Consider the following 23,604-nt stretch of genomic DNA (forward strand, 5'->3'; position numbering starts at 1 on the left):
CCCACGGGGCGGTGGCTCTTGCCATACCTCGTTGGCACGCCTTGCCGGAGTGCAGGGCTGAAAGGCGGGGACTCAAGTGGGCGCTGATGTGGACACGCTCACCTGCCCCCACTAAGCAAGTCTGCAGCATGCCCCCCCCCCATAAAAGAAGCACATTAGCTTGGTTCTATGCTTACCCATACATGCGTGGGGGCGCATGTGTCTTTATGCGTGTACTATGTGTGCATAGATACGTGCGTGTGTACACATGAAATATACATACACGTACAGATATGTCTCTAAGGCAGCAGATCTGCAGCGAAAGTTAATAACTGTCCCCATGCTGCAGACTCTAAACAAGTCCTCAACAGCTGATCAGCTGAGCTATTTAGGGATAAAGGCAAACTACATTTATCGAAGCAACGGAAATTGCATCCTGGTCACTGGGGGTTGTTCCCAAGGAAATTGCATACGGTTGGTAATATTGTTTATATTGATTATTTTGCTAATCTTGCTCTCCCTCACATAGGCTCTGCTTTCTTAGACTTAGTCAGTGTGTTTATGAGACGACCAACTTATTCTGGCAAAAGGAAGAGCCAGAAAAGAGAAAAGGAGAAGGAGCAGGAGGAACAGAAGAAACATTTCTCTTTCGTATTATTTTCTGTGTCGGGAATAAGCCCCTGGTTCTCTCGTTTTTAATTCCATTTTCAGTGGCTCTGAATGCTGTCCTCACCTACTGTATTCCCAATAAATGTTTCCCTTCAACTCTCTTCTCTCTCTCCCCACCTCAACTCTTAAGGTTTGCCAATCGATAAATAATAATGACCAGATGCTCCCTCCGTCCAGTGCTGTAACCATACACAATGCCATTGGCAGGACGCATCGGATCAGACAAGGATCTGCATCCCGGAGGTCTTTCCCCAAGTGCCGCAGGAGTGAGGTACGTTGCCACCATCGACTGAAAGGACCCTGCCCGAGACCCCAAAATGCATCTTCCCAGAATCGAGTCCACGTTTGTTGCGACTGCCCTGTGACACCTCCCAGGTGCTATTCGCCATCCTGCCAGCATTCTTAGGGGAAAATAATATTTATTTGGACTTCTTTTTTTTTTAACCAACACATTATCAAATTTCAGGGGCACTTGCCCAGCCAACAAAAGGGCATAGTATGACTAAGAAACTGATGCCTGGACAAGTCCCCCTCCCAGAACTCCTCCTCCAGAGCGGTAAACCCTTCCCCACCTCACTGTGCTAACTTTACAAAGGGAGCCTTGAAAGAGCCGGAGCTTCAGAAAACCGAAGTGGGGAAAGAAACCTCATCACCTTGGGAAGCCAAATCCGTCTGCTCCCATTCCAAGACAGAAAAGAAAAAAAGATTATGCCCTGTTTATTTTTCTACTTCTCCCAGTTCTTTGCAAGCATATCATTTTCCTAGAGTTCTTGTGTCATCAATTTTGGTTAAAGGAATGAGACTGTATTTCTGTCCCTAAAGTCAAAAGGGGCATGTGTGTAGGGTGGGGGTGTGGGCAAAGGAGGAGAGGAAGCCACAGGTAAGATGTGTCGGCGGGACTTTCTACAGAAGGTTCCCTTTACATATTTATATATATATATGTAAATATATATAGATATAAAGTTAACATCACACTTACTAGTATAGGGAACGTTAGGAAAAGTATATTTTCCCATTTATATGAAAATAGTAGTTTATAAGAATACTATGCAAAGAAAAATGCAATCAAAAATACCTAGCTTGAAATAGAGAAATCGGCCTTAACCCTGAGCTGGAAATCATCTAAGTGAGTCCTGATGCATACAAAAGCTTGTCCCTCTCACACATACTCTTGCGCTCTCTTCCTGGAGTCGGTATTTAGTATATGAAACAGGCCCGTTCGTGCTACAAGGAAGTGTGCTTGCATTCCAGATGAAATCTATTAAGGCAAGGATGAAGTATGAGCCAAGATGGGCAGATAGGGTTCTTAACTCTTCCACTAACGGACATGGTTACAGTATTCATTCTGAACTTACATAATATGTTCTGCCTTTGAGACCTTTTCCCCGTTTGTGCTGTTTGCTAGATTTCAAACAGGTGTTACTAGTGAGGCACCCAGGTAAAGGGAAACTTCCTTGTCTCCTTGGTCAGTGTGCAGTGTGTATACTCAAAGCGTCCCTGATACCTCTGACCGCTGAAACATTAAACTGAGTCTTCCATAATGTAGGTCTTCTTTTATTCACTCATTAAATAAACATGCATTGATACCTACTATGTGTTAGACATTATTCTAGATGTCGGGGATAAACCACCCAACAGAAAGATGAAAAACTCTCTGCCCCACCCTGTAGTGGGAGCCAGGGAGGACAATATACACATGATGTAAACAAATACACATTGTAAACAAATGATTAAGGTAGATAGCACATTAATTGGTGAAAAGTGTGATGAGAAAAATCAAGTAGGGAAGGGGGTTAGAAGTGCAGGACCAGGAAGGAGGCACTTCACCGAGGTGACATCTAAGACCCAAAGGACATCGGAGCAAAAACTTGACATTGAAACACACGGTCCCAATTAAAAAATAGATATGAATTAACTAAGACTTTATCATGCCAATCACAGCCAATAGTAAAACAGCCAAATATCTCCCTGTTTTTCTTCCAGAGACCAGATTGCGCTTTCCCGCACACTTTGCTGCTTCTTTCCCACTGAACTTGCACCATTTGGTTCCTGCTGTCTTAAAGGTAGGTTCTGTCATTCCTTTAAGTAATATTTGCTGAGTGTCTACTCTGCGTTAACATTTTGAGGAGGAAATATCAAAATGGTGTAGAAGCAACATCTATGATGTCACATGACTCTTTTCCCTACTCTGTCTCTCCCCTCCCCTGGCCCGCTTCCTTCTTATGGCAGAAACATTCAGAGATCCCCATTCAGTATTTGGGATTTTTAATTTCAGGCACCCCCCGCCTTGTGCCACATTGTAAATAGATGTGCTCCAGTTATGACAATTCAGATTGCCTGGTTTCCTGATACACACATCCCAAAATCACATTTCTACTCACTATTAAAAAATCAAGGCAAGCCACAACAAAATGACTCCATGCAATTTTGTATCACAGGTAAAAGAAAACCTTGTCGATATGAAATCAGACAGTGTAAAATTCTCTCCCAGAGGACTCTGGCATTATTACATCCCCCATCAATCATGGTATTGTTTCTCCAACAACTGTATCAGAGGCAGCATCCGGATATTGCTATGTCATCCTTCCAATTCAGCGGGGAAGTCAGGTACCATTACAAACAATTCCGGGCCCACCAAAATCTAAACTCTGCCTAGAAATTTCAAAGTCCTCATTTGTTTCCAACAATTATCTCCAAATTCCAAGACTTTGCCATTGCGTGTAATGGAATTTGACCTAAATACTTATGTATGACCTGTACGTGTACATTTATGAGGAAACTATGAATCTGACCTAGGCATATACAAAGAAACACCATATACACATTATCATAGACTAATATGTGATAATATGTTGTTGGACGGCATATACTTTAAATCTTAACTTATCAAAGGTTAGCTCTGGACGTTCCATTTAACGACAGGCACGGATTCCCTCCAGCCCATATCATGGATCACCTATAGATCGGATCTGGGCAATGCTCCAAGTATCCAGGATATAATAGACACACTAATGGACCCAGCAAAGCATCTGCCTTCTGAATTTACTTTTTTTTTTTCAGTAAGTAGGGAATTTGGGTTTGGGTCTCATCAGATACTCCCAGTGTGGGTGAAAATCACAAAACCAAGCTTAAGCTTAAGGATAGATATCGGCTGAATTTTCAAATCACCTTTTCTTTATCCCTTTATGCCATTAGGATAAAAACACCTCTCTCTCCCCCCTCCCCACCCCCTTCACACACACACACACACACACACACACACACACACACAAGTTGACTTAGAAGGTTTCAGTTTCCCTTTGTCCCTGCCACTGATAACCCAAAGCAAGTGAAGTGAGGATCTCCCTTTGGCCCCCGCACAGAAAACACCCACAGTACATCCACCTTATGTACCTTATTTATAATCCTCTGTAAATTCACCCAAAAGTCATGAACTACATAATACTAATTCTTATAGGTTGACATATTTCCCTGATCTTTCATGAGCCACATGGGGAAACAGTTTTCTCCAGATCTGAATGAAGAAGAAAAACAGTGATCCTAATCAACCATTTGCCCTTAGTGGCTTCCCTAAACAAATCTGGGAAAGCGCTTAAAGGCTTGGGAATAACCATGACCCTGCTTGATGCACTGTAATAACCCTACCTAATTATACTGATATAAAAACTAATTGGAAAGATAGCAAATGTCAGGGTAAGATGCAAATCGTAGGGTGTTAATTGCTGAACAGGTGCTGGAATAGAATTAAATGAGCATTCTGATTAAAAGAGTGGAGGAAACAAATGTGGACCCCCGATACAAACTTGGCCATGTGACTTCTTCAGCGGTCCATTCCACCAGGAAAAGGTCATGGTGCTGTGACCTCTGTATTGTGATGGGTGGACCAAGAAAATAATAGTGACCACAGAAGAAAAAACAACCCAGCAACAATATCAACATGACTTCTAGAACTGACTGCTTGGTCTGAGCCCCAGAGACTTGCAATGTGTTTTAAGCCTCGAGTGGGCATACACGCTCATCTTTCCCCTTCCACCTTGAACCAGAAGTCTTCCTGCCCACCCACGCCCCCCCCCCCCGCCCCTGTCCCCTCACCTACAGCACTACCACAGTGCTTAGGGCTACTCGGTACTCACAACACATTTGGGTGGCGACCGAGGGCTTGATTAATTAACTGAATCAATAGCGTTGCTTGCCTTCAATAAGGTGAAACTGCATGAGAGCTATGGCATTAGAGTGGGATGACGTGACAGAGAATACATCAGAGGTTCCAACTGCTATAAATGGGTCATTCTTATTGCAAGCAGGATTTACGGACGCTCTAGCGATCCAAACTGTAAACTGTACCTATAAAGGCAATTTTCTCCCTAGCCCGGTGTACCAATGAAGAAAAGGCTTCTTCACAAACTCCTGGTGCCTTGGTCAAGCTCGCGGCCAATCATCGTTAATCTCCTGACGTTTGGCAAAGCCTGGACCAATAACACCTGCATGCTGAGCCCATCTAAAGAGGACACCCTGATGGCAGCAGCTGTAGGTGGGTGCGGGGTGACAGTAGAAACAGCTCCGAAGCTCCAACTTGATACGACCCCTTCCCAACACCATGACACCTTCCATGCTTCCATCTCCTAAAGAAGCCCTTTGCTTCGGCCCCATGAGGCCCTCACCCCAAAAGAAATGCTCTATGTCAGGGTCCTAATATTTTCTCCATCATACAACCACAAATAACCTAGAAGGAAATTATTCCATTTCCAGGAAGGATGCTGCAGCCAAAATGTTCTTATCTCCCCATAGTTTACAGGGCCTTGAGATTTATGATGCCAAAAACCTGAACCAGTTCTCCGGTGCAGGGAGGCTGAGGCGGTGCAGGCCTGCCCTATTCTACTGATATTTCTCACTCCGCCCTGCCCCAGGGTAGAACAGCAATTCATTTACTGTGCTCATTCCACTTGGGGGCCTCTTCACTCAGTGTCTGCCAACTGCACACATTCTGCCTACTTATATGTGGTTTTGGAGATAGAGCCTAGGGACAACAGGGTACACAAAGCAGCAAAGTTAATCCTTCTCACTCAGACCTGTGTCTACTAAAGTTAGAGCAGAAAGATGATCAACCCAGTTTGCCTCCTTTTATTTTTTTTTCCTTGTATTTAATCAATTTGGCCTCCGCTTATACTGGGCAAAAGAAAGTAATACGATGGTTACATTAGACAACGCCTCAACTCAGCAACCCAATTTCAAAGTGCAAACAGAGGAGCTCCCACATGCTTTAAGAGGGGAATGTGGCTACGGGAGGCATGGGTGCGATTTCACCTTGTTTATTTATGCTTTTATAAGGACACTGAGAATAATAATAAAACAGGATGGGAAAGAGAAAATTTTGCTCCGGCATAGAGATGGGTGGGTATAACCTCCTTGCTCTTTCCTTTTCTTTGATCTTAAGAAAAGCTCACTCTCTCTTGTTCACTCTCTCTTTAAGAAAAAAAAATAAACTGTCTCCTGAGTAATAAAGTCAAGACACTTGCCAGTAAAAATTGGTTAAGGTCATCACTTCTGAAGGTCAAACGAGTTTTAGACAAGATGCCATGTGGGATCACCATTCAGCACATTTAGTTAAATGGTTAAAAATAATAAAAATAATGACAGTAGTGGAGTTATTTAAAAAAAAAAAAGCACAGAAGTCAGAGAGAAAATGAGAGAACCAGATGTCTTGAAGGAATGCTGGGAAATGCTTAAGAGAAAGATTTCTCCCGCCCCAAACAAAAGCTTCCCCAAGGATCTTTTTGAGATGCACTGTCAGTATCTGATGTCGCTACAACATCATATATCTTTTTTGTGTTTTGCTGTGGGGTTTTCTTATTTATTTATTTTATTTTAACAAAGAAGACACAATAGGGAAAACTTTTTTAAAAGGATGGCAATTCAAGTTGACCCCAAAGCAAGCATTTCCCCAGATCCCTTGTGCATCCGCCTTGTCGAAAGATCCAAAAGAAAGCAGAAGCGATGTTGCTCCAATAGTAGATTGGAATAGAAAGAGGCCAACCTCACGCTCAGGGTTTCTGAAAACGATACCATCAATTTGAGTGAGGAGAAGATACCACACTCTCTGCAGGTTCCAAAGGAAGATCTCTGCTTTTTATAAACTAGAGCACGAACAGGTGGAGGCCAAGAGACTGTTACGAGATGCAAATGAGCTCTCACGGGAGACCTCTACAGCTCCAAACACAAACTCAGAATCCACACTGACAGCACAGTCCGGGTTCCAAGTTATGTCACATCCTTTTCAGGGCAATAGTGGGCAGTCAGGCCTGGCGCTTTTTATGATCTGTGTGCTTTTTCAGGCCACAGCTCACCCACGGAACCAAACAGTCTCTCGTGCCAAGGGATGCTTTAAAACTCCAGCGAGGCCCCCGCAAGACTCAAGTTCCAAGTATTGCTCGTTGCCAGTGACAATTAGAACAATCTGAAAATGTTCCTCCCAGAAAAATACACTCTTTTTTGTTGTAACCGGGGTGTAAACGCCAGCCAATCTCTTTTGGCACCCAGTGCTGTAAGAAGTGCTTTCACTGTGCCACCCCTCGACAAAAACGCCCTCAATGAGCGTCCTCCAAGGACCGGCTTTGAAAAGGGGTTTTGCGTATCAGGTTAATGCATGCACTTGGCACGGCCCAACTTTTGCACCAAGGCTCTGGGGTATGGGGTGATAAGAGCCAGGTTCTGTTTGTTAACGATAAGGCAATTATTTCTTTGGTACTTCATAGGAAAAAAAAAAAATCTTACAGCAAAGATTCAAACAAGGATCCCTAGGGAGACAACGGAACTCATAGGTTGGAAAAGTTTCTTTCTTTTTTTTCCTTCACAGGAGCAAACAAATGGGCCATTGAGAGCAACAGAACGGCTGAGACCAAGTTCCTGACAAACACACTGGCAATCGGCTCCTGCACAAGTCCACGATGACTTAGGGAGGGGAAGGCAGGCAGCAAGGGGAAGGAGAGACAGAAAAAAAGGCACAGAGTGAGAGGAAATGAAAAAGAGAAAAGGAGGCAAGAACAAGAGCAGAATAGGAGTAAAGAGGCGAGAAAGAGAACAAAGGGGTGGTGCCAGGATAAGAGAAAAGAAAGGGCACAATGCGTCGTTGGTGGAAGTTTCAATGTGTTTGGAGATTGAAGAGGTCTGTGAACTTGGAAGGGTAAACATTAGATCTTTATTTTCACCAACCTCTAACTGAAACTTAGCAGCTCCTTCTATCTGAACAAGACAACAAGCCCCAATAGGCTTATAGATCCATAGGCTTCCCTGGACCATCAACAGCATCCATGGTAAAAAAAAAGGGGGGGGGGGGGGGGGGTAGACGGGAAAGGGAGGGATTCGAACACCGACACCTTGGGAAGATATTAAACATCCTCTCCCTCTGCAGGCATAATATTTCAGAGGATAGGTATGTGTGACTTGGGTTTGGAAAAAAGATCCTTTCATTTACTCCCTGGCTCTGGTTTTCTGCCTTTAGTCCATGGATCCCTAACCTTCCCTGGAATCCACTTATGTGCAACAAGTCTAGGCTTCCCATGCCAGGGAGATTTCAGGAAGTTTTTCTCAAGGTCATCACATCTGATTTAAGAGTTAAGAGTCAGTTCCATGGGCCGCCTGGGTGGGTCAGTTGGTTAAGCGACTGCCTTCGGCTCAGGTCATGATCCTGGAGTCCAGGGATCGAGTCCCACGTCGGGCTCCCTGCTCAGCAGGGAGTCTGCCTCTCTCTCTGACCCTCCCCCCTCTCAGGCTCTCTATCTCATTCTCTCTCTCAAATAAATAAATAAATAAATCTTTAAAAAAAAAAAAGAGTCAGTTCCATAGCTCTGCAGGTCAGGTCAAGCATGACAATTTTTTTTGGACACAATTTTGCCCAGCTGGTTCCTGCTAAATGCTGTAAAACTCAAAAAATGGTAGGCTGTGACTTCCCGAAGAAGCATGTCACTGACGCCTCATTTTTAGTCTCCTACCAGGGGGAAAAAAAAAATGCTGAAGAGACCAAGATGATGTACAGACGGAATGGGTTTCAAAACAGCTAGCCTCTGTTCAACCTTCCTCATGCTCGGAATTACATCACAGAATTCTATTTCCACGGGGCTTCAAACCCTGCTGCCAGGGTAGACTAGCATCCAGCAGTCAGTGGACCATTGACCCCATGACCTGTGGAGTAATCTACTAGTTATGGCCCTTTACAGATGTGAGTGGGGAACAGCTGAGCCCATGCCCTTGGAAAATTCCCACCTCCTGTTCCAGCATCGCAGGTCAGCCTGGCCCAACTGATAGAAATCATGCCAACTCACCAAACTGATCTTTCTGCCCTGGTCTGCAAATACTTAGGCTTGGGCTCTCTTTCAGAGGTTTCTAAGCCAAAGCATCCCCCCACCCTTTGTGAAGCGAGGAGACCTAACACCTTAACTGGGGGCTTCTTGATGCTGGACTAGGTTGCAAATCTTTAGAATAGATGTCCCACTCAAATCCATCTGCCTCATCCGAGGTTACGAAGCAGGGAGGCAGGCTTTTTCAGGATGGTGCCAATTTTGAAAAACTTTACACATTTCTCTCATCTGAGGAGGGGATGGTCTGAAAGGACAGGAGAGTGCTTCTCAAAGAAGATCCTCTTTGGCGAAAGAACATTTCTACCTGATAAGAAGAGTTCAGGGGACTCCAAATAATAAGTTACACCCGTGAGTGGGCAGGTGCCAGCCATCAGAGTAGCAGAGTTCAGGCAGAGGATGGAGAAAGATGCTAAACCAGATAGGCCCTGACAAAAAACCACATCCAGGCTTACCTCACTGTCTGGTTAATTCGCTTCCAGTCTCAGTGATGGGAATTAGACAATTGCTCTAAAAACTCAGAAGCCACCATAAAAATAGAAAATTATTGCTTCCTGTCATGACCAAATATTAAACACAGTGCACACCTAATGACTCTATCCCTCCCCAGGGAAAAAGCTTTATGAACAATAAAATCCCAGCAGACTTCTACTGTTTGGGTTTGGAGGTCTCATTATGGGCTCACTGATCCAATACAATTTACAAGCTCAATGGACTCCACTCGAAGTGAAAACCGCCAAGCCGGAGTTATAAACAGAACACCTACAGTGAAGCCAGCATTTCATTCTTCATCAGGGAATGAAAAGAAGAAAGAGGGGATTGAGGAGAAAGGCACTAGGGTACAAGTTGCTCACGGAACTGTTTCTGACAGCCCGTGTCGGAATCAAGGTTAGACACCTCACTGAAAATGTGAGGCAAGGTGGGGGGGGTGGGGAAGCAAGGGAGACCCTAAAACCAAAGGCAGGAAGTAAAAAGAAAGGTCAACAAAGGAAAAAAGAGGGAGATGGGGACAGGGTGGGGTGCAAGGGAAGTGAGGAAAGCAAGAGCGGAATTTTAAAATCTGCCATCCGTTTTTCAACATTCAAAATGACACCAAATTTTCAAAGTTAGATTTTTTTTTTCAGTTCACTAAATTACCCAGATATATGCCTAAATGGTGGTTATCCTTCATCTTGTGACTCAACATCTGGATGATAAAATGCATTAGCCACTCTACATTTACTTGGGCAAGCATCAAGTGGACTGTTAGCATTAAATCGAAGTAAAGTCTGGCTCTTGTTCAAACGTCAGCCAAGACCAAGTGGGGAAAGAGGAGCTTCCCCCTTACCTTTAACTCTGTGCAATTTATCACTCGAGCCTAAACAATCCCACATGTTTGAAGCGCTGAAGGAGACTTAGGGAACGCTGAACAAAGGCTTTCAGGGAAGTCAGAATGAAAGTGAACAGGAGATGGACAGTGGACACTAAGCAAAAGCAATGCAAAGGAGGCGACAAGTCCATAAAACAGGGTCTAGACAGAGCATGAGAGCAAGGCACTGAGAGGTGACAAAAAGAGACAAGAGACAGAACTCTGAGGAGGGGTCTGGGTGGAGAAACTGGCAAAGACTGGGGGCAGCAGCGGGGGGTGGTGTGGAGGGGGAGGGAGGCAGTCAGGGAATGCTGATGGTTCCCAATCATGCTTTCTGCTCATCTATCAGCCTCGTAAATGAATCTCCTAAGTGTGAGTCAACTTCCACATAGACAAGAAGATAATGATGACCCTTACCTGAAGGTAGGGGGAAAAAAACATGAAAAGGAAGGAACTGAGCATGTGCTAATTAGCCCTGGGGCCAGTCATGGCACAGGGCTCTCATACACATCGTCTCTCCCCAGCCCAGTGCTGTAAGGCAGCCCTCAATCCCCTATTCTTCAGATAAGAAACTGGGATTCAGGTAGGGTTGCCAAATAAAATACAGGATGCCCAGTTAATTTTGAATTTCAGATAACAACAAATGATTTTTTTTTCAGTCTAAGTATATCCCAAATATCGCATGGGAAAGGTTTACACTGAAAATATATTTGCTGTGTATCTGAAATACAAATTTAACTAGGATGTACTTACACCAAAAAAAATCATTCATGTTTATGTGATATTTAAATTTAACTGGGCATCCCATATTTTTATTTGCTAAATCTGCCAAGTCCAGACTCAATGAGAGGCAGGAAATGAATGAGTGAGTAAATGCATGAATGGCATAGAGGAGTGGTCAAACCTAGATCTGAAGCCAGATTTTGCTATACTTATTATCACATGGCAGGAATAATAGCCATTTTATGTATGCAATCCACATGTCATAAATCTGTGTTGTACGTACAGCCTTATTTCTTGTAGGTAAGAAAAAGCCTTTTACACAGAACAAACTGGCTACATACAAAATTACTGATTATATAGTGAAGGAAAATGTCATCAGTCTGACCCATGGCATGGTGCTTGAAAGGTGATGAATCCTCCAAAGCTCCAGTCCAGTTAGAAGCTTTGCAATTCAGCAACACCGTATTTGTCGTGAATGCCATTGTTTTCCCTGTCCTCTCCTTGCATAGACCATCAGAGTTTTGTCCTAGGAGCTAGAGATCTTGCCTCTAATCCCAGTTGAATCTTTGACCTGCTTGCTTCATGGCCACTGAAGGAGTTGCTCTTCAACTGAGTTTTCTCATCTGAAATGTGGGGTGACAGTCCCAGTACATAGCTAAGATCAGTCACGTGCATAGCTTTAAATCAATCAGAAAATGTCCTGCACAACTGTGCAAATCTGGACCCAAAACAAACAAACAAAAGGCTCGCCCTTTGTCTCCATAGAGACCCACCTCAGGGCTTTATTGGAGGTCCTATGTGTGAATAACAGCATACGAAGTTACAATGACCCAGAATGCACGACCATTTTGTGAGTTCTCTTTTTAAAAAGTCCTGGCACCCTATGTGCCTTAGAAAATTCAGGTGTTAAACCCAAAATGCTGGCCTGAATCCAACTGGTTCCATCCCTGCAAATTCTTCCATTCCTGCCATCGTATCAGTGGGATTAGGAATTTCTCCCTATTTCCTTTTCAAAAGCTCCTGTTATATGTGAGCAGCTGCAGCATTTCTCACCAGTTCTGGCTCCTTGGTGGTCTTGAGGGGGCTGGGAGAGTTTGAGTTTAGAACAAAACCTTCCTGGAGGACAATCATTTAATTAATTACCCAGTCCAGGCTGATGAAATGCTGATTCTTTATAGACTTGGGTCTAGGCTGCCTAACATGCTTTGAGCCTCTTGTCACCCAACCACTTTCCTTTCGAGCAAATGCCCCCTCCAATTGCAACTCTAGGTCAATGTGAAGAACAGAGCAACAGAGAAAAATTCTTATAAGATTTGAACCAACAAATCATCTAATCAAGTCCTAATGGGTAGAACCCTATCTGTGGATAACTTCCTTCTTATCTCCTTGGGATATGTCATATTTCCCAACAATTTGGCTTGTTAGCCTCTTGGCTGGTTAAAGATAGACCCAGAAGAATTTATCTAGCCCAATTTGCTCAAACAGAAAAAGAAAGAACAAACTGGAAGTTCTAGAAGGTTCTCTCTGGATGAACATGCAGTCTTATCAATCTTTCCCCAGGTCAAAGTCCTTTGTTCCCCTAAGAGCCAGTAGACAACTCCGAAAAGAAATACTTTTCCTAGAAACAAACACCTATTTCTTATTTCCAGCATAGAACAGTTTCAGAGTACTGTTCTTCTACTCTTGACTCATCCACTTCCGGGCAAATCTGCTGTCAATCACATCACACCATTTTATGAGGAAGAAGCTGGAAGTTGAAGCATACCATTATTTGTTCTGCATAACTGCATACAACCACTTGGTCCTCTGATTTTCATTGGGAATTGATCCAGGGGACCTGTGCAAGCACTCTGAATTAGAAAATGCTAGTAAAGGTGAACTGGTTTGGGTTTTTTCACCTCTTTTCTGAAGAAGTACTTGTAAATGGTTTGGATTCTGGCCTCCGAGTTCCTGCTTTCTCACAAACATCCAGGCTACTAAAAAATTCACAGATTGCCAGATGGTACAACAGCAGTTCTTTGCAAAGGATCTGAGCTTTCCAGTGAACAAAGGACGTGTACTCATGGGGACAAGTGGCAACATCAGCAAAAGCTTTGGAGTGGTGGGTGTATTGGGGGAGGGGAAGTGAAATGTGGAGAGGTGAGAAAATGGGGCTTTTACCTCCAGTGACTAGTATCTGACAGGGAAAACCCACCTCCCAACCACTACTGGTGGGAAAGGGAGCACATCCTGAAGAAGATGAAAGAAACTAAATCAGAAACTGGGATATTTTTATAGGAAGTCACAAAATTTGAAGACTGCCCATCTTCCCAATTCCTGGTGTTACAAAATAATGGAGATAATGCCCAAGCTCTGGCACATAAACTGAGAAATCCCCACCCCCCCCAAAAAAGCATTTGTGAACTATTGGTAACGCCTTCCTAATAGGTTCCGTTACTTCCACTCCCCCTTTTCCAATTCATCCTCAAAGTTATCCCTCCAAAATATTGACCTGACCACAAAACTGCACTACTCAAAATCTTCTGATGTCTTTCCACCAACCAACAAAATATGTCAAAATACTTTTGTACAGTTACATAAAGTCTTACAAAATCCGGACCCAAATAATCTTTCTAACTTCTCCTACTGCCCCCCCTTTACACATATCCCTGCACTTGTAAAACTATGAGCAGATTTGGGAAAGCCTTTCCTTTCTATATGTCTTCTCCTACATACTTTCCTCCTAGAATGCCCTTTGACCTCAGCCAGGAATGTCTAAGTTAGAGTTGTCACCCCCCTCACACCTCCATCTAGATGAAAATCATCTCCCCACTACAGGTCTTCAGAGCTTTAATCTCTGCCTCTCTTAGGGCAGTTTTTGCATTTTCCATTGCATCACGGTTTTTTCTGCACGTCCTTTGCTTTTCCATCTGAACTATAAGCTCCTGATGGGAAAGCTTCGTGTCTATCCAATTTTATTATTCCTAGGAGCACCTTGCAAAGTCTATAATATAAGAGACACTTGATAAACATTTACTGAGTGATTCATTCTGCCTCACAACCCTAGATATCTGTTCTTGGCATTGTTTTGTACCTGTTTGCCACTGGGGGTAAGACTGCTAAGCAGTAGTCAAATGCAACTAGTTACAGGAAAGGTCCTATATGAATTGGCAAAGGACTCAGTCATCCAAACTCTTCAAGGCTTGGCAGTCACAGATTAATCTGCCAACTAATATTTACTGAGTGACTATAGTATCCAAACCACTGGATAGACAGTGTGGGAGATACAAGGTAATAATTGCCGTGACTTTTTTAAAGCATCTCTTCCGTTATACAGTATGGTAGTCACCTTACACTCACTAATGTTTTTAATACCACAACTCATTGAGAAAGGCAGTATTAATAGCACCATCACAAAGCTAAAAAATATTATAGACTTAAGTGACATATGATGTCTGGTATCCAAGAATTACAATATGTTTGGAAATGTCAGGCAAACCCAAATAGGTAAAAAGATGACAATATCCGTACATCCTAACAAGAGCAAGCACAGGTGACAAAGGTCAAGTGAGAAGACTTTGGCTATAAGAACTGATATCTTTGGTGATTAACATAACATAATAATAATAATAATAAAAGAACTGATATCTTTGAAGAGGCAGAATCTGAAGCAAGTCTTGGAAAACGGATAGGATTTATACTGGCAGAGTTTGGGGTTGGTACTCCAGGTAGAGTTGGTATTGGCAAAAAGAGAGAGGAGGACATATTCAAGGTCTGCTTGATGAAACAGACATTTTGATTCCATTTTGATTCATGGGGAAAGAAATGATGGGACTAGAAAGTTAGAACCTGTCTACCAGCCACTCACCTCGTCTTCCCTGTACTTTTCACAGTTGGTAAATATATATTTTACTGTGTGATTATTTAAGCTGTCAGCTCCGTGAGAGTAGGAACCATGGCTGTTATATTCCCTGATGGTCTCTTAGTGCCAGAAGTTCACAAATAATTTGCTTAATAGCTGAATAACTGAAAAATATCCTAAATGAATGAATGATGGAATGAACCAATGTACAGATGACTGAGCTAGTCTGCGTCAAATCTTAAAGTTCTGCAAGTCTAGGAAGGCTGGTCCGTCAAGTAGAATAAGTATAACTCTTACACACTAACCCAACAACAGAAGTAAACATCATAACTCTTCTGTACCGTCTCTTTAATCAGCAGGAAGAGAGGGATATTCTCAAAGGAAATTCCATTTCTTATTTACCACTTGATCCAGGCTGTCATCACGTGAAGTGCTGCAACCCAAAGGGCTGTCTTTTCCTACACCAGCAAGTAGAAGAGTCCCTTCTCTTATCTGTGTCTCCCAAAAATGACCAAGAAACTGGCAAACGTTTTACTAGACAACAATGGACAAAGAACAAGAAAGAACGATGCATTCACTTTGGGCAGATAATCTGTGTTTTTTAGTGAGAAAATCTACACCCTCTCTGAGAGAATGGAATTTTCACTAAAAAAAAAAAAAATAGCCTGGGGCCAGGCTTTTGTAGACTCTTCACAGCACTGGGCTCCCCTACACTAGAGATGGGGAGTCTGGGCATGGAAGGCACATATTAATAGCTCCCGTAAATTATTGATGAGCAAGGCTGATAAATTAGCATGCCTGACACCCAAACCTGGACCCTCAGCTAGAATCAGAGAATTCAGAGCTGGAAGGTAATGTAAAGGTCGTCCATTAATCCAGTGCACTTCTTTTTACAAATAGGGAAACTGAGGCCCAAAGAGGCAGCACATGACCCCTGTAACATGCATGATCCAGGGCTAGAAGCAGGCATCCTGATCCTAGTCCAAGGCCATATCTGCTACGCAATGCTGCCTCTCTATCATGGGGACTGAGGACTGATATTCCATCAAATCTGTCACACACATGAATGTGACTTGTACAACCTCAGAGTTAAATGGCACTTCGGGAGCCAAGAGTGCCCACCACTTCCCAGAGAACAGATCCTCTCTAACGATCCCATCAAGAGTGCTTCCAGACCATACTCCCCAGGTTTTTCCACTCTTTCACAGCTCTAAATTCTGGAACGTTTTTCCTTCCTGTAGACCAATGTCTTTTCCTCTGGAACTTGCATCCATTAATTACACTCCAATTTTTTTCTTTTTTTTTTTTATTATGTTATGTGAGTCAATATACAGTACATCATTAGTTTTTGATGTAGTGTTCCATGATTCATTGCTTGCGTATAACACCCAGTGCTCCATGCAATACGTGCCCTCCTTAATACCCATCACTGGGCTAACCCATCCCCCCACCTCCCTCCCCTTTAAAACCCTGTTTGTTTCTTGGAGTCCATAGTCTCTCATGGTTCACCACCCCCTCTGATTCCACACCCCCTTGATTTTTCCCTTCCTTCTCCTAATGTCCTCCATGCTATTACTTATGTAACATAAATAAGTGAAACCATATGATAATTGACTTTCTCTGCTTGACTTATTTCACTTAGCATAATCTCCTCCAGTCCCATCCATGTTGATGCAAAAGTTGGGTATTCATCCTATCTGATGGCTGAGTAATATTCCATTGTATATATGCAATTTTACCACTGAAACTGGCTATGGTACCTTGGCTAAGTTCTCCAACTCCTTAAGACTCACTTTTTTTCTCCATAAAATTGAAACTTTTTTCAACCATTGAAAATTAATTAAGAAGATTATTTAATTAGTGCAAACTGCTTAGCACAATGCCCAGCACACAGTAAATGTCAATTAAATGTTGAGTATTGGTCTTATCCATCCTTCTCAGAGACAGAAATCCTTGTTCAGGAGGTGCCTCTACTGATATGTCTGGCGTGTCCATTTCTAGGGAAAGGAAAGGAGTGGTCACAGATTGAAAAGCAGCCTGAGTGGCCTAAGACGGCAGGAATCTGCTAGGCTTTGTGGATATAAATCTCAGCAAGAGCTCAACTCCAACTACCGTCCAAATACTGCTTCTATGCTGAAAGGAATAGAAAGGGTTCAAAGCTGAATCTTCACCACAAATCAAGAAGAGACTAATATGGAGCTCATTTGATAAGTTAATAAAAACTCTAGTGTTCGGGTTCAATGCAATACCCTCTAGCATGCACGGAAGGTTGGTAAGTGCTTTACTCCCCACAGTTATTCTCTGGAAGTTCCCATCCCACAAATACCACTTTCCTGGAGTTAAGCGATACACTGGAGAGAGGAATAACAAGTATGGGCCAGAGGAAAGAGGATCCAAACATGCACTGCAATGGAACAAGGTAGTCGATGTGGTAGAAAGAGGCAAGAAAAGGATGTGCCAAATGGCAGAGAAAGAGCAAACAGGAAGCTTGAACTAGAGGAGAAAGCAGCAGGTGAAGATGCCTACCAAGATGACAACAGGAAAAAAACTTGGGATTACAACTATTAAAAAAAAAGGGCGGGGGAGCCTGGGTGGCTCAGTCGGTTCAGGATCCAACTCTTGGTTTCAGCTCAGGTCATGATCTCAGGGTGGTGGGATCAAGCCCTGCATCAGGCTCTGTGCTCAGCCGGGAGTCTGCTTTAAAATTCTTTCACTCCCTCTCCCTCCCCCTCTATTCTTGCCCCTGTTCCTACACACGTGCTCTCGCACTCTCTCTCTCTCAAATAAATAAATAAATAAATCTTGAAAGAAAGAAAGAAGAGAGAGAGAGAGAGAAAGTATCACATAACGTGGGGGTGTGAAGAAATTGAGCCCTTTGTGCATGGTTGGTGGGAACATAAAATAAGGTAGCTGCTATAGAAATGGTTTGGTCATTCTTCAAATTATCATATGGCCCAGCAATTCCACTTCTGGGTATATATCCAAAAGAAGGGAAAACAGAGACTCAAAGAAACTTTGTACACCCATGTTCATAGCAGCTTGTTCACAAATAGCTCAAAGACTGACGCAACCCAAGGGTCCATCAACAGATGAGTAGATAAACAAATATGATATATTCAAAATGGAATATTATTCAGTTTTAAGAAGGAAGGCAAATTTTGACACATGCTACAACACAAAGGAAGCTTGAGGACATTATGCCAAGTGAAATAAGCCAGTCACAAAAGGACAAATACAGTATGATTCTGCTTATGCGAGGTCCCAGAGTAGTTAAGCTCATAGAGACAGAAAGTAGAATGGGGGCTGCCAGGAGCTGGGGGTGGGAGGAGAGTGGAGAGTTAGTGCTCAACAGGGACAGAGTTTCAATTTTGCAAAATAAAAGAGTTCTGTAGATGCATGGTGGCGCTCACTGCACAACCATATGAATGTACCTAAACCACTGCACTGCATAGTTAAAAATGGTTAAGATGGTCAATTTTATGTTGAGTGTATTTTTCCACAACTAAAAATTCATTTAAAAAAAAAAAAAGGAAGATAACATCAGGAAAACCCCTCATGGGTACCTATACACCAGATCTTTTTAAGTAAACCTTTTGAATGAAATTCAGTTTGTTGTTTGTCTGGCTTCTTGAAAAAGAAAATAAAACTACATCAATACAGAAAATGGTCCTCCTGGAAACAGAGTTCGGAAATATGGAAACCAATATCCCAAGACCAAAGATGAGGATACTTAGCATGTGAAACATAGGCTGATCTGCCCTTTTAAGAGAAAATATCGCACCACTATGCACATGCACATGGGCACAGACAGCCTACAAAGACAAAAAAGAACTCTTGCCCTCGCTACCCATCTGACTTTTTATGGGCTACAATAACTGGAATAGTAAAGACTCTTTATTACTCTCCTACATCAGTGAAACTGTCCCTAAAATACTCTTCCCATGGACCACCAGATTATCCTCAGAGCCCCAGAGATTCAGTAGATATTCAGAAGAGGCTTCCAGACAGAGAAGAGAGTCTAAGAAGAATACAGCCCAGAAAAAACAAGATTGGATTAGCTCTGAAACCACAAAATGTAAATCAAACTTGAGCCTTTTTATTTTTATTTACCACACACAGATCTTTATAGACAAGATTTAGGCCAAAGACTGAAGTAAGGATTATGGTTTCATTCTTGGTTTTGTTTTGTTCTGTTCTGCTGGGGTTTTTTTTCTTTCAAATAGAAACTTTGGATTTTTACACTAAAAACTGATAAACCCTACTGCCACTCTACACATGCACACATTTGTACACAGAAAGAAGGCTCTGCTGAGGACCCGTGATTCAGCAGTAAGTCCTGCTGGGCTGTGTGCTGGCCTGGCTTTTTGGAGAGGGGTGTGGCTGCCCAAGAATTCACAAAACCATGCTGAAAAGACAGCTGATGATGAAAATTAAATTTAAGCTTCTAAAAAAATCAAGGCAGGGAATAATTTAGTAGGAAAAAAAAAAAAACCTGGTCTGGGGCTAAGTCTTAGGAAATGAAGAACCAAGTCTCTAATGGGGGATGCCCTATTATAAAATCCAATGATTCTCAATGAAGGGGCCACAAGGTAGTAAAAACTATTTTTCATATTTCAAGCAGCTTATTGGAAACTGAATATCTGCCCAGGATGTGGTCACATGGACTAAGTGAAAAGTCAAGTTGTTTTGTGTTTGAGCTGGAAGTCTTATCGAGTCAGTGTGGTAACACTGGTTGTCTCGTCCCAGTCAAAACCTCTGATTGGCCACTGATGAGATCAAGGTCATTTCTGGAATGAGGTTTTTCCTTCCCATTCTGTTGTATGTCTTTGATTAATAAAAATGGAATTACAGCTGAATGATTACTGGTTAATTGCAGTTTAGCAGGCAAAATCTTACAGAACGCTGGGTTAGCCAAGGGAAACAATAGAAGGGGTCCTTTGTGGTGAAGAGTTTGGGAACCACCCTTGAGCCCCCCCCCCCCCCCCCCCAACATGCACAATTCCAAGGGAATAAATAGGCTTCCCTGGAGCCAGAGTGTAGTATGCCTGTTGTGTGAGAAAACTCAAAGAGAGACAGTGTAAATTAACTGCATCTGGTTAGATTGAGTGAGCAGGGGGAGGAGATAATTAGTTGGCATTATAGGAACAAGGGCAAAGAAGAGAGTTCTATATTTACTCAGAGGAAATCCAAAATAGACTACTTTGCACCCGTTTGGTGCTCATAGGGGACCTCAACATCTCCAAGTTGGCAGACGTTGAACACAGGGACTGGATGCACAACTCAACCAAACCCTTGGATGACAAAAACCATTCATCCCACTTCCAAAAAATGGCAACCTGACTTTATCTCCCATTACTTCCACAATGAAGGGAAGGAGGTGAAGGTAAGCCCCAAAGATATCCAGGAGCAATAAGACCAGAGGGAACAATGTCTGCCAACAAAAGCCTTACAGTGAGTAAGCAGAACAAATGCATCTGTTTATAATAAAATGGGTTCTCTAAAACCCTGATGATGGCCAATTTACCTGTATCCTCGGGTACGTACGTTTCCATGTGTAGATGTGCGACATTTCGAAAGTAACACATATTTCAAGTGATGCAGAGACATCACTGGGCTGTTTTATTGTGCAAATGATAGTAACAAAATAAATGCCGGGGCGCCTGGGTGGCTCAGTCGTTAAGCGTCTGCCTCCGGCTCAGGTCATGATCCCAGGGTCCTGGGATCGAGCCCCGCATCGGGCTCCCTGCTCTGTGGGAAGCCTGCTTCTCCCTCTCCCACTCCCCCTGCTTGTGTTCCCTCTCTCGCTGTGTCTCTCTCTGTCAAATAAATAAAAAGTCTTTAAGCTTTGCGCAGTGGCAGTATCGTAGCCAATGAGGTTTATCCGAGGCGCGATTATTGCTAATTGAAAATAAAAAGTCTTTAAAAATAAATAAATAAATAAATGCCATAGTCACATAAAGCTCTATAATATGCAGCCAAGATACAATGTCCACCTTCTGAGAAGAATGTAAGGCGTCCTAGCACAAACAGTGAAAACACCTAATATGAAAATCTTCTGTGTGGATGCAGAAAGACTACTTTCTTTTGTACATGTAACTGTGTATCACAGAGGATGAAAATGCAAATATGTTTGGCTTTATCCGCAGGTGCAGGCTATATGAGGTTTCTTAAAGTAAGAACTGCTCTGTACAGAGTCATTAGGATGTGCGCTGATGAGATGTAAGATGCGGCTTGGCATTTGTAGGTTTGCAACCATTTCAAAAGCTGGTTCGTGGGGCAAGAGAAGAGGTACTAGTCATGAGGATGGAGGACCATCTTGAAAGGTGAGCAAAGGTGTGTGGAGAAGAGATGATTGGTGAGGTCAGTGTGCACGCCGGAAAGGACTGGGTCTGCATCTAGCCTGTTCTCATATGCTTGAAATTCCCCCAGGGGATCCTGAGGGCATCCTGGCAAGTTGGGAAATGGGGCCACATGCAATCAACACATCCAAGTCACATAAGTCAGGACAGACAGTGCCGGGAGAGGGAGGCTGTGGCAGCGAGAGGAGCACGAGCTGAGAGGACAGACGGCTGTGTTCTAGGGCCAGCTCTGTTCCAGCCAGCTGTGCAATCGTGGGCAAGGCATGTCAGCATTCCCAGGCCAGTTTTCCATCTGTCAAATGAGGAAGACGGCTGACCCTAGAGAGTTCTCACAACTCTTTGATTATGAGCTTCTATGCACTTTCAGGAAAAAAAGAAAAACCAAAACCAAAAAGGAAATTCCAAACAGCTCCCTAAAATGGGTCTCACCTGAACCTCCTATGATGGCAAAGGCGCCCCACACACCCAACAAACATTTTACATTTGGTTATCAACCTCTTCCAAGCATCTCAGAGAAGATTGCAAAACTGCCATGGATAGATACTTCTGGAGCCTCCTGAAACCTAGAGTGGCAGGCAGTACCCTCCAGTTGTACCACTGAAGAGCAAAGATGCTGAGTGCTTTGTCCAAGGTCAGGAGCGAGGACAGGATCAGGATCCCAGCCTCCTCGTTCCTAGGGCTATGCTATACTTTCCACAAAGAAACCAAGCTGGCTTTCTGGGAAGAATGCCAGAGGTTCCATTCTCCCAACTGAGAATTCATTGGAATATCGGAATAACAACTTTGGAGACTGTGGTCTCTCCAATCCATTTCAGGACCTGGCTAGAAACACGAAAACCCAAAGAAAGAAGCAATAGGGAATTATTCCGTTTTTTAACGAAAGAGAAAAAATTAGGGGTGGGAATAGGGGATTTCTTAAAATTACATGATTGCTGGAAGTTAATTTGGTATTTCTTCGTTGGTTTGTAAGTTCTGTTTCCAATCACAAAAACAGACAGCTGAGGATGCCTAAATCACATTTCAATGAATTAGCATCTTGTCCCAGAGAATCTTGCGCACTCTGAATATAACATAAGACCCAGAATGCAATGCTCTGTGGTAGAATGGAATCTCCCTCAGTGTAAGAGAGAGCTTGTCATAATCCCCTAAACTGTAATCTAAATTGATAGTCTTCAAAGCCAACAGCAATCACTGAGAATGATAAAGGGGTTGCCGCTTAACTTGGGGTACACTGCCTCTTCCAAGAAACTTACTGAGACCCAGCTCTGCCAGAAAGGAGAGCTGGCATCCTCTACCATCCACATACTCCTTATTAGGTTGACATCAATGCACCTGAAAAAGAATCTCATCATAGATTTAGAGACACATGTTCAGAAAGTAAGTTTCTGACTTCTTCCAAGAAAGGCCAACCACAACAAGAAAACACATGTTGGACTAGCTCTGCCTTGAAGATAGCATGAAACCAACCTTATGGCAAATCCCAAGCGATCAGTACTCAGCATGGAGATTCGTAAAGGAAAGAAACCAGGAATGATTGTTTCAATCACTTTCTCCCCCTACCTGTCGATGATGACGGGGTCTGAAGGAGTCTCATTTCGGTTCCCACAACTTTTCTTCTCGCAACATCGACTGTAGATTGGGAAGGAACCAAGAGAGTAAAAGCAATTTGTTAAAATCAAGAAAATACAAGGAGCATACAACGTAGAAACATTCACAAAAATGTCCTAGGTAGCTTCTTAGCGTTCAGTTGCTCAAGCGCAGGATTTATGACCATGTTTAAAAACAACACTGAACCCGAAGCCCAAAGATACTCTCTCAAATTCTCATTCTAGGGGCTTATAACTGGGTCATTCTCAGCAAATCACAACTTTCCCAGGAGCTATATTCGTATTCTGAACCACAGGCATTGGATTTTTAAATCTATAAGGTCACTTCCAGTTCCATGTTGAATGATTTTAGGGTTGTATCTTTTAGATCTTTGCGTCTTAATAAATACTTGAAGAAAGAAGGGAAAGGAAAAGGCATAAAACAGACCCCGAGTAGCTGCCTGGCTTTATCAACCTTAGGTACTAATAACATCTTTCCAGAGAACTCAGTGTACTTTATAAACATTTAGTTATTTACCCATTTCTGTCATTTTCTAAAGATGAAGGAGGAAGACCAGAACCATGGTATACATTGTAAAATAGGGAGAAAATGAGGCAGAGAGCTGTAAAATGATCTTTCCCATGATTTTCACCGAGTCCAGACCAGAAATGGGACTTCCCCTGTAAGTCCCATCTTGAAGATGCTGCCTCCCAAGACTTCCACCTAGCAAAGTGCTGGGTACCTGAT

At 42.9% G+C, this 23,604-nt stretch overlaps 1 protein-coding gene and 1 pseudogene across 5 annotated transcripts in view; one reads left to right on the forward strand and one right to left on the reverse strand.

The window, feature by feature from the left end:
* EBF2 (EBF transcription factor 2) overlaps window positions 1-23,604 on the reverse strand; it is a 185,835-nt gene that overhangs the window by 151,774 nt on the left and 10,457 nt on the right. For 4 of the 5 annotated variants that reach the window (XM_021698819.1, XM_021698818.1, XM_044912563.1 and 1 more), the window contains exon 6: window positions 22,831-22,899. The exons of the other annotated variant lie outside the window; for it this stretch is intronic. In XM_021698819.1, coding sequence (XP_021554494.1) covers window positions 22,831-22,899 — 69 coding nt within the window. The remainder of the gene's footprint in view (window positions 1-22,830; window positions 22,900-23,604) is intronic. 5 annotated transcript variants of the gene reach the window in all.
* On the forward strand, window positions 20,753-20,842 carry LOC123324099 (annotated as a pseudogene).

Source organism: Neomonachus schauinslandi, chromosome 2 (assembly GCF_002201575.2).
Source record: "Neomonachus schauinslandi chromosome 2, ASM220157v2, whole genome shotgun sequence".
Taxonomy (NCBI): domain Eukaryota; kingdom Metazoa; phylum Chordata; class Mammalia; order Carnivora; family Phocidae; genus Neomonachus; species Neomonachus schauinslandi.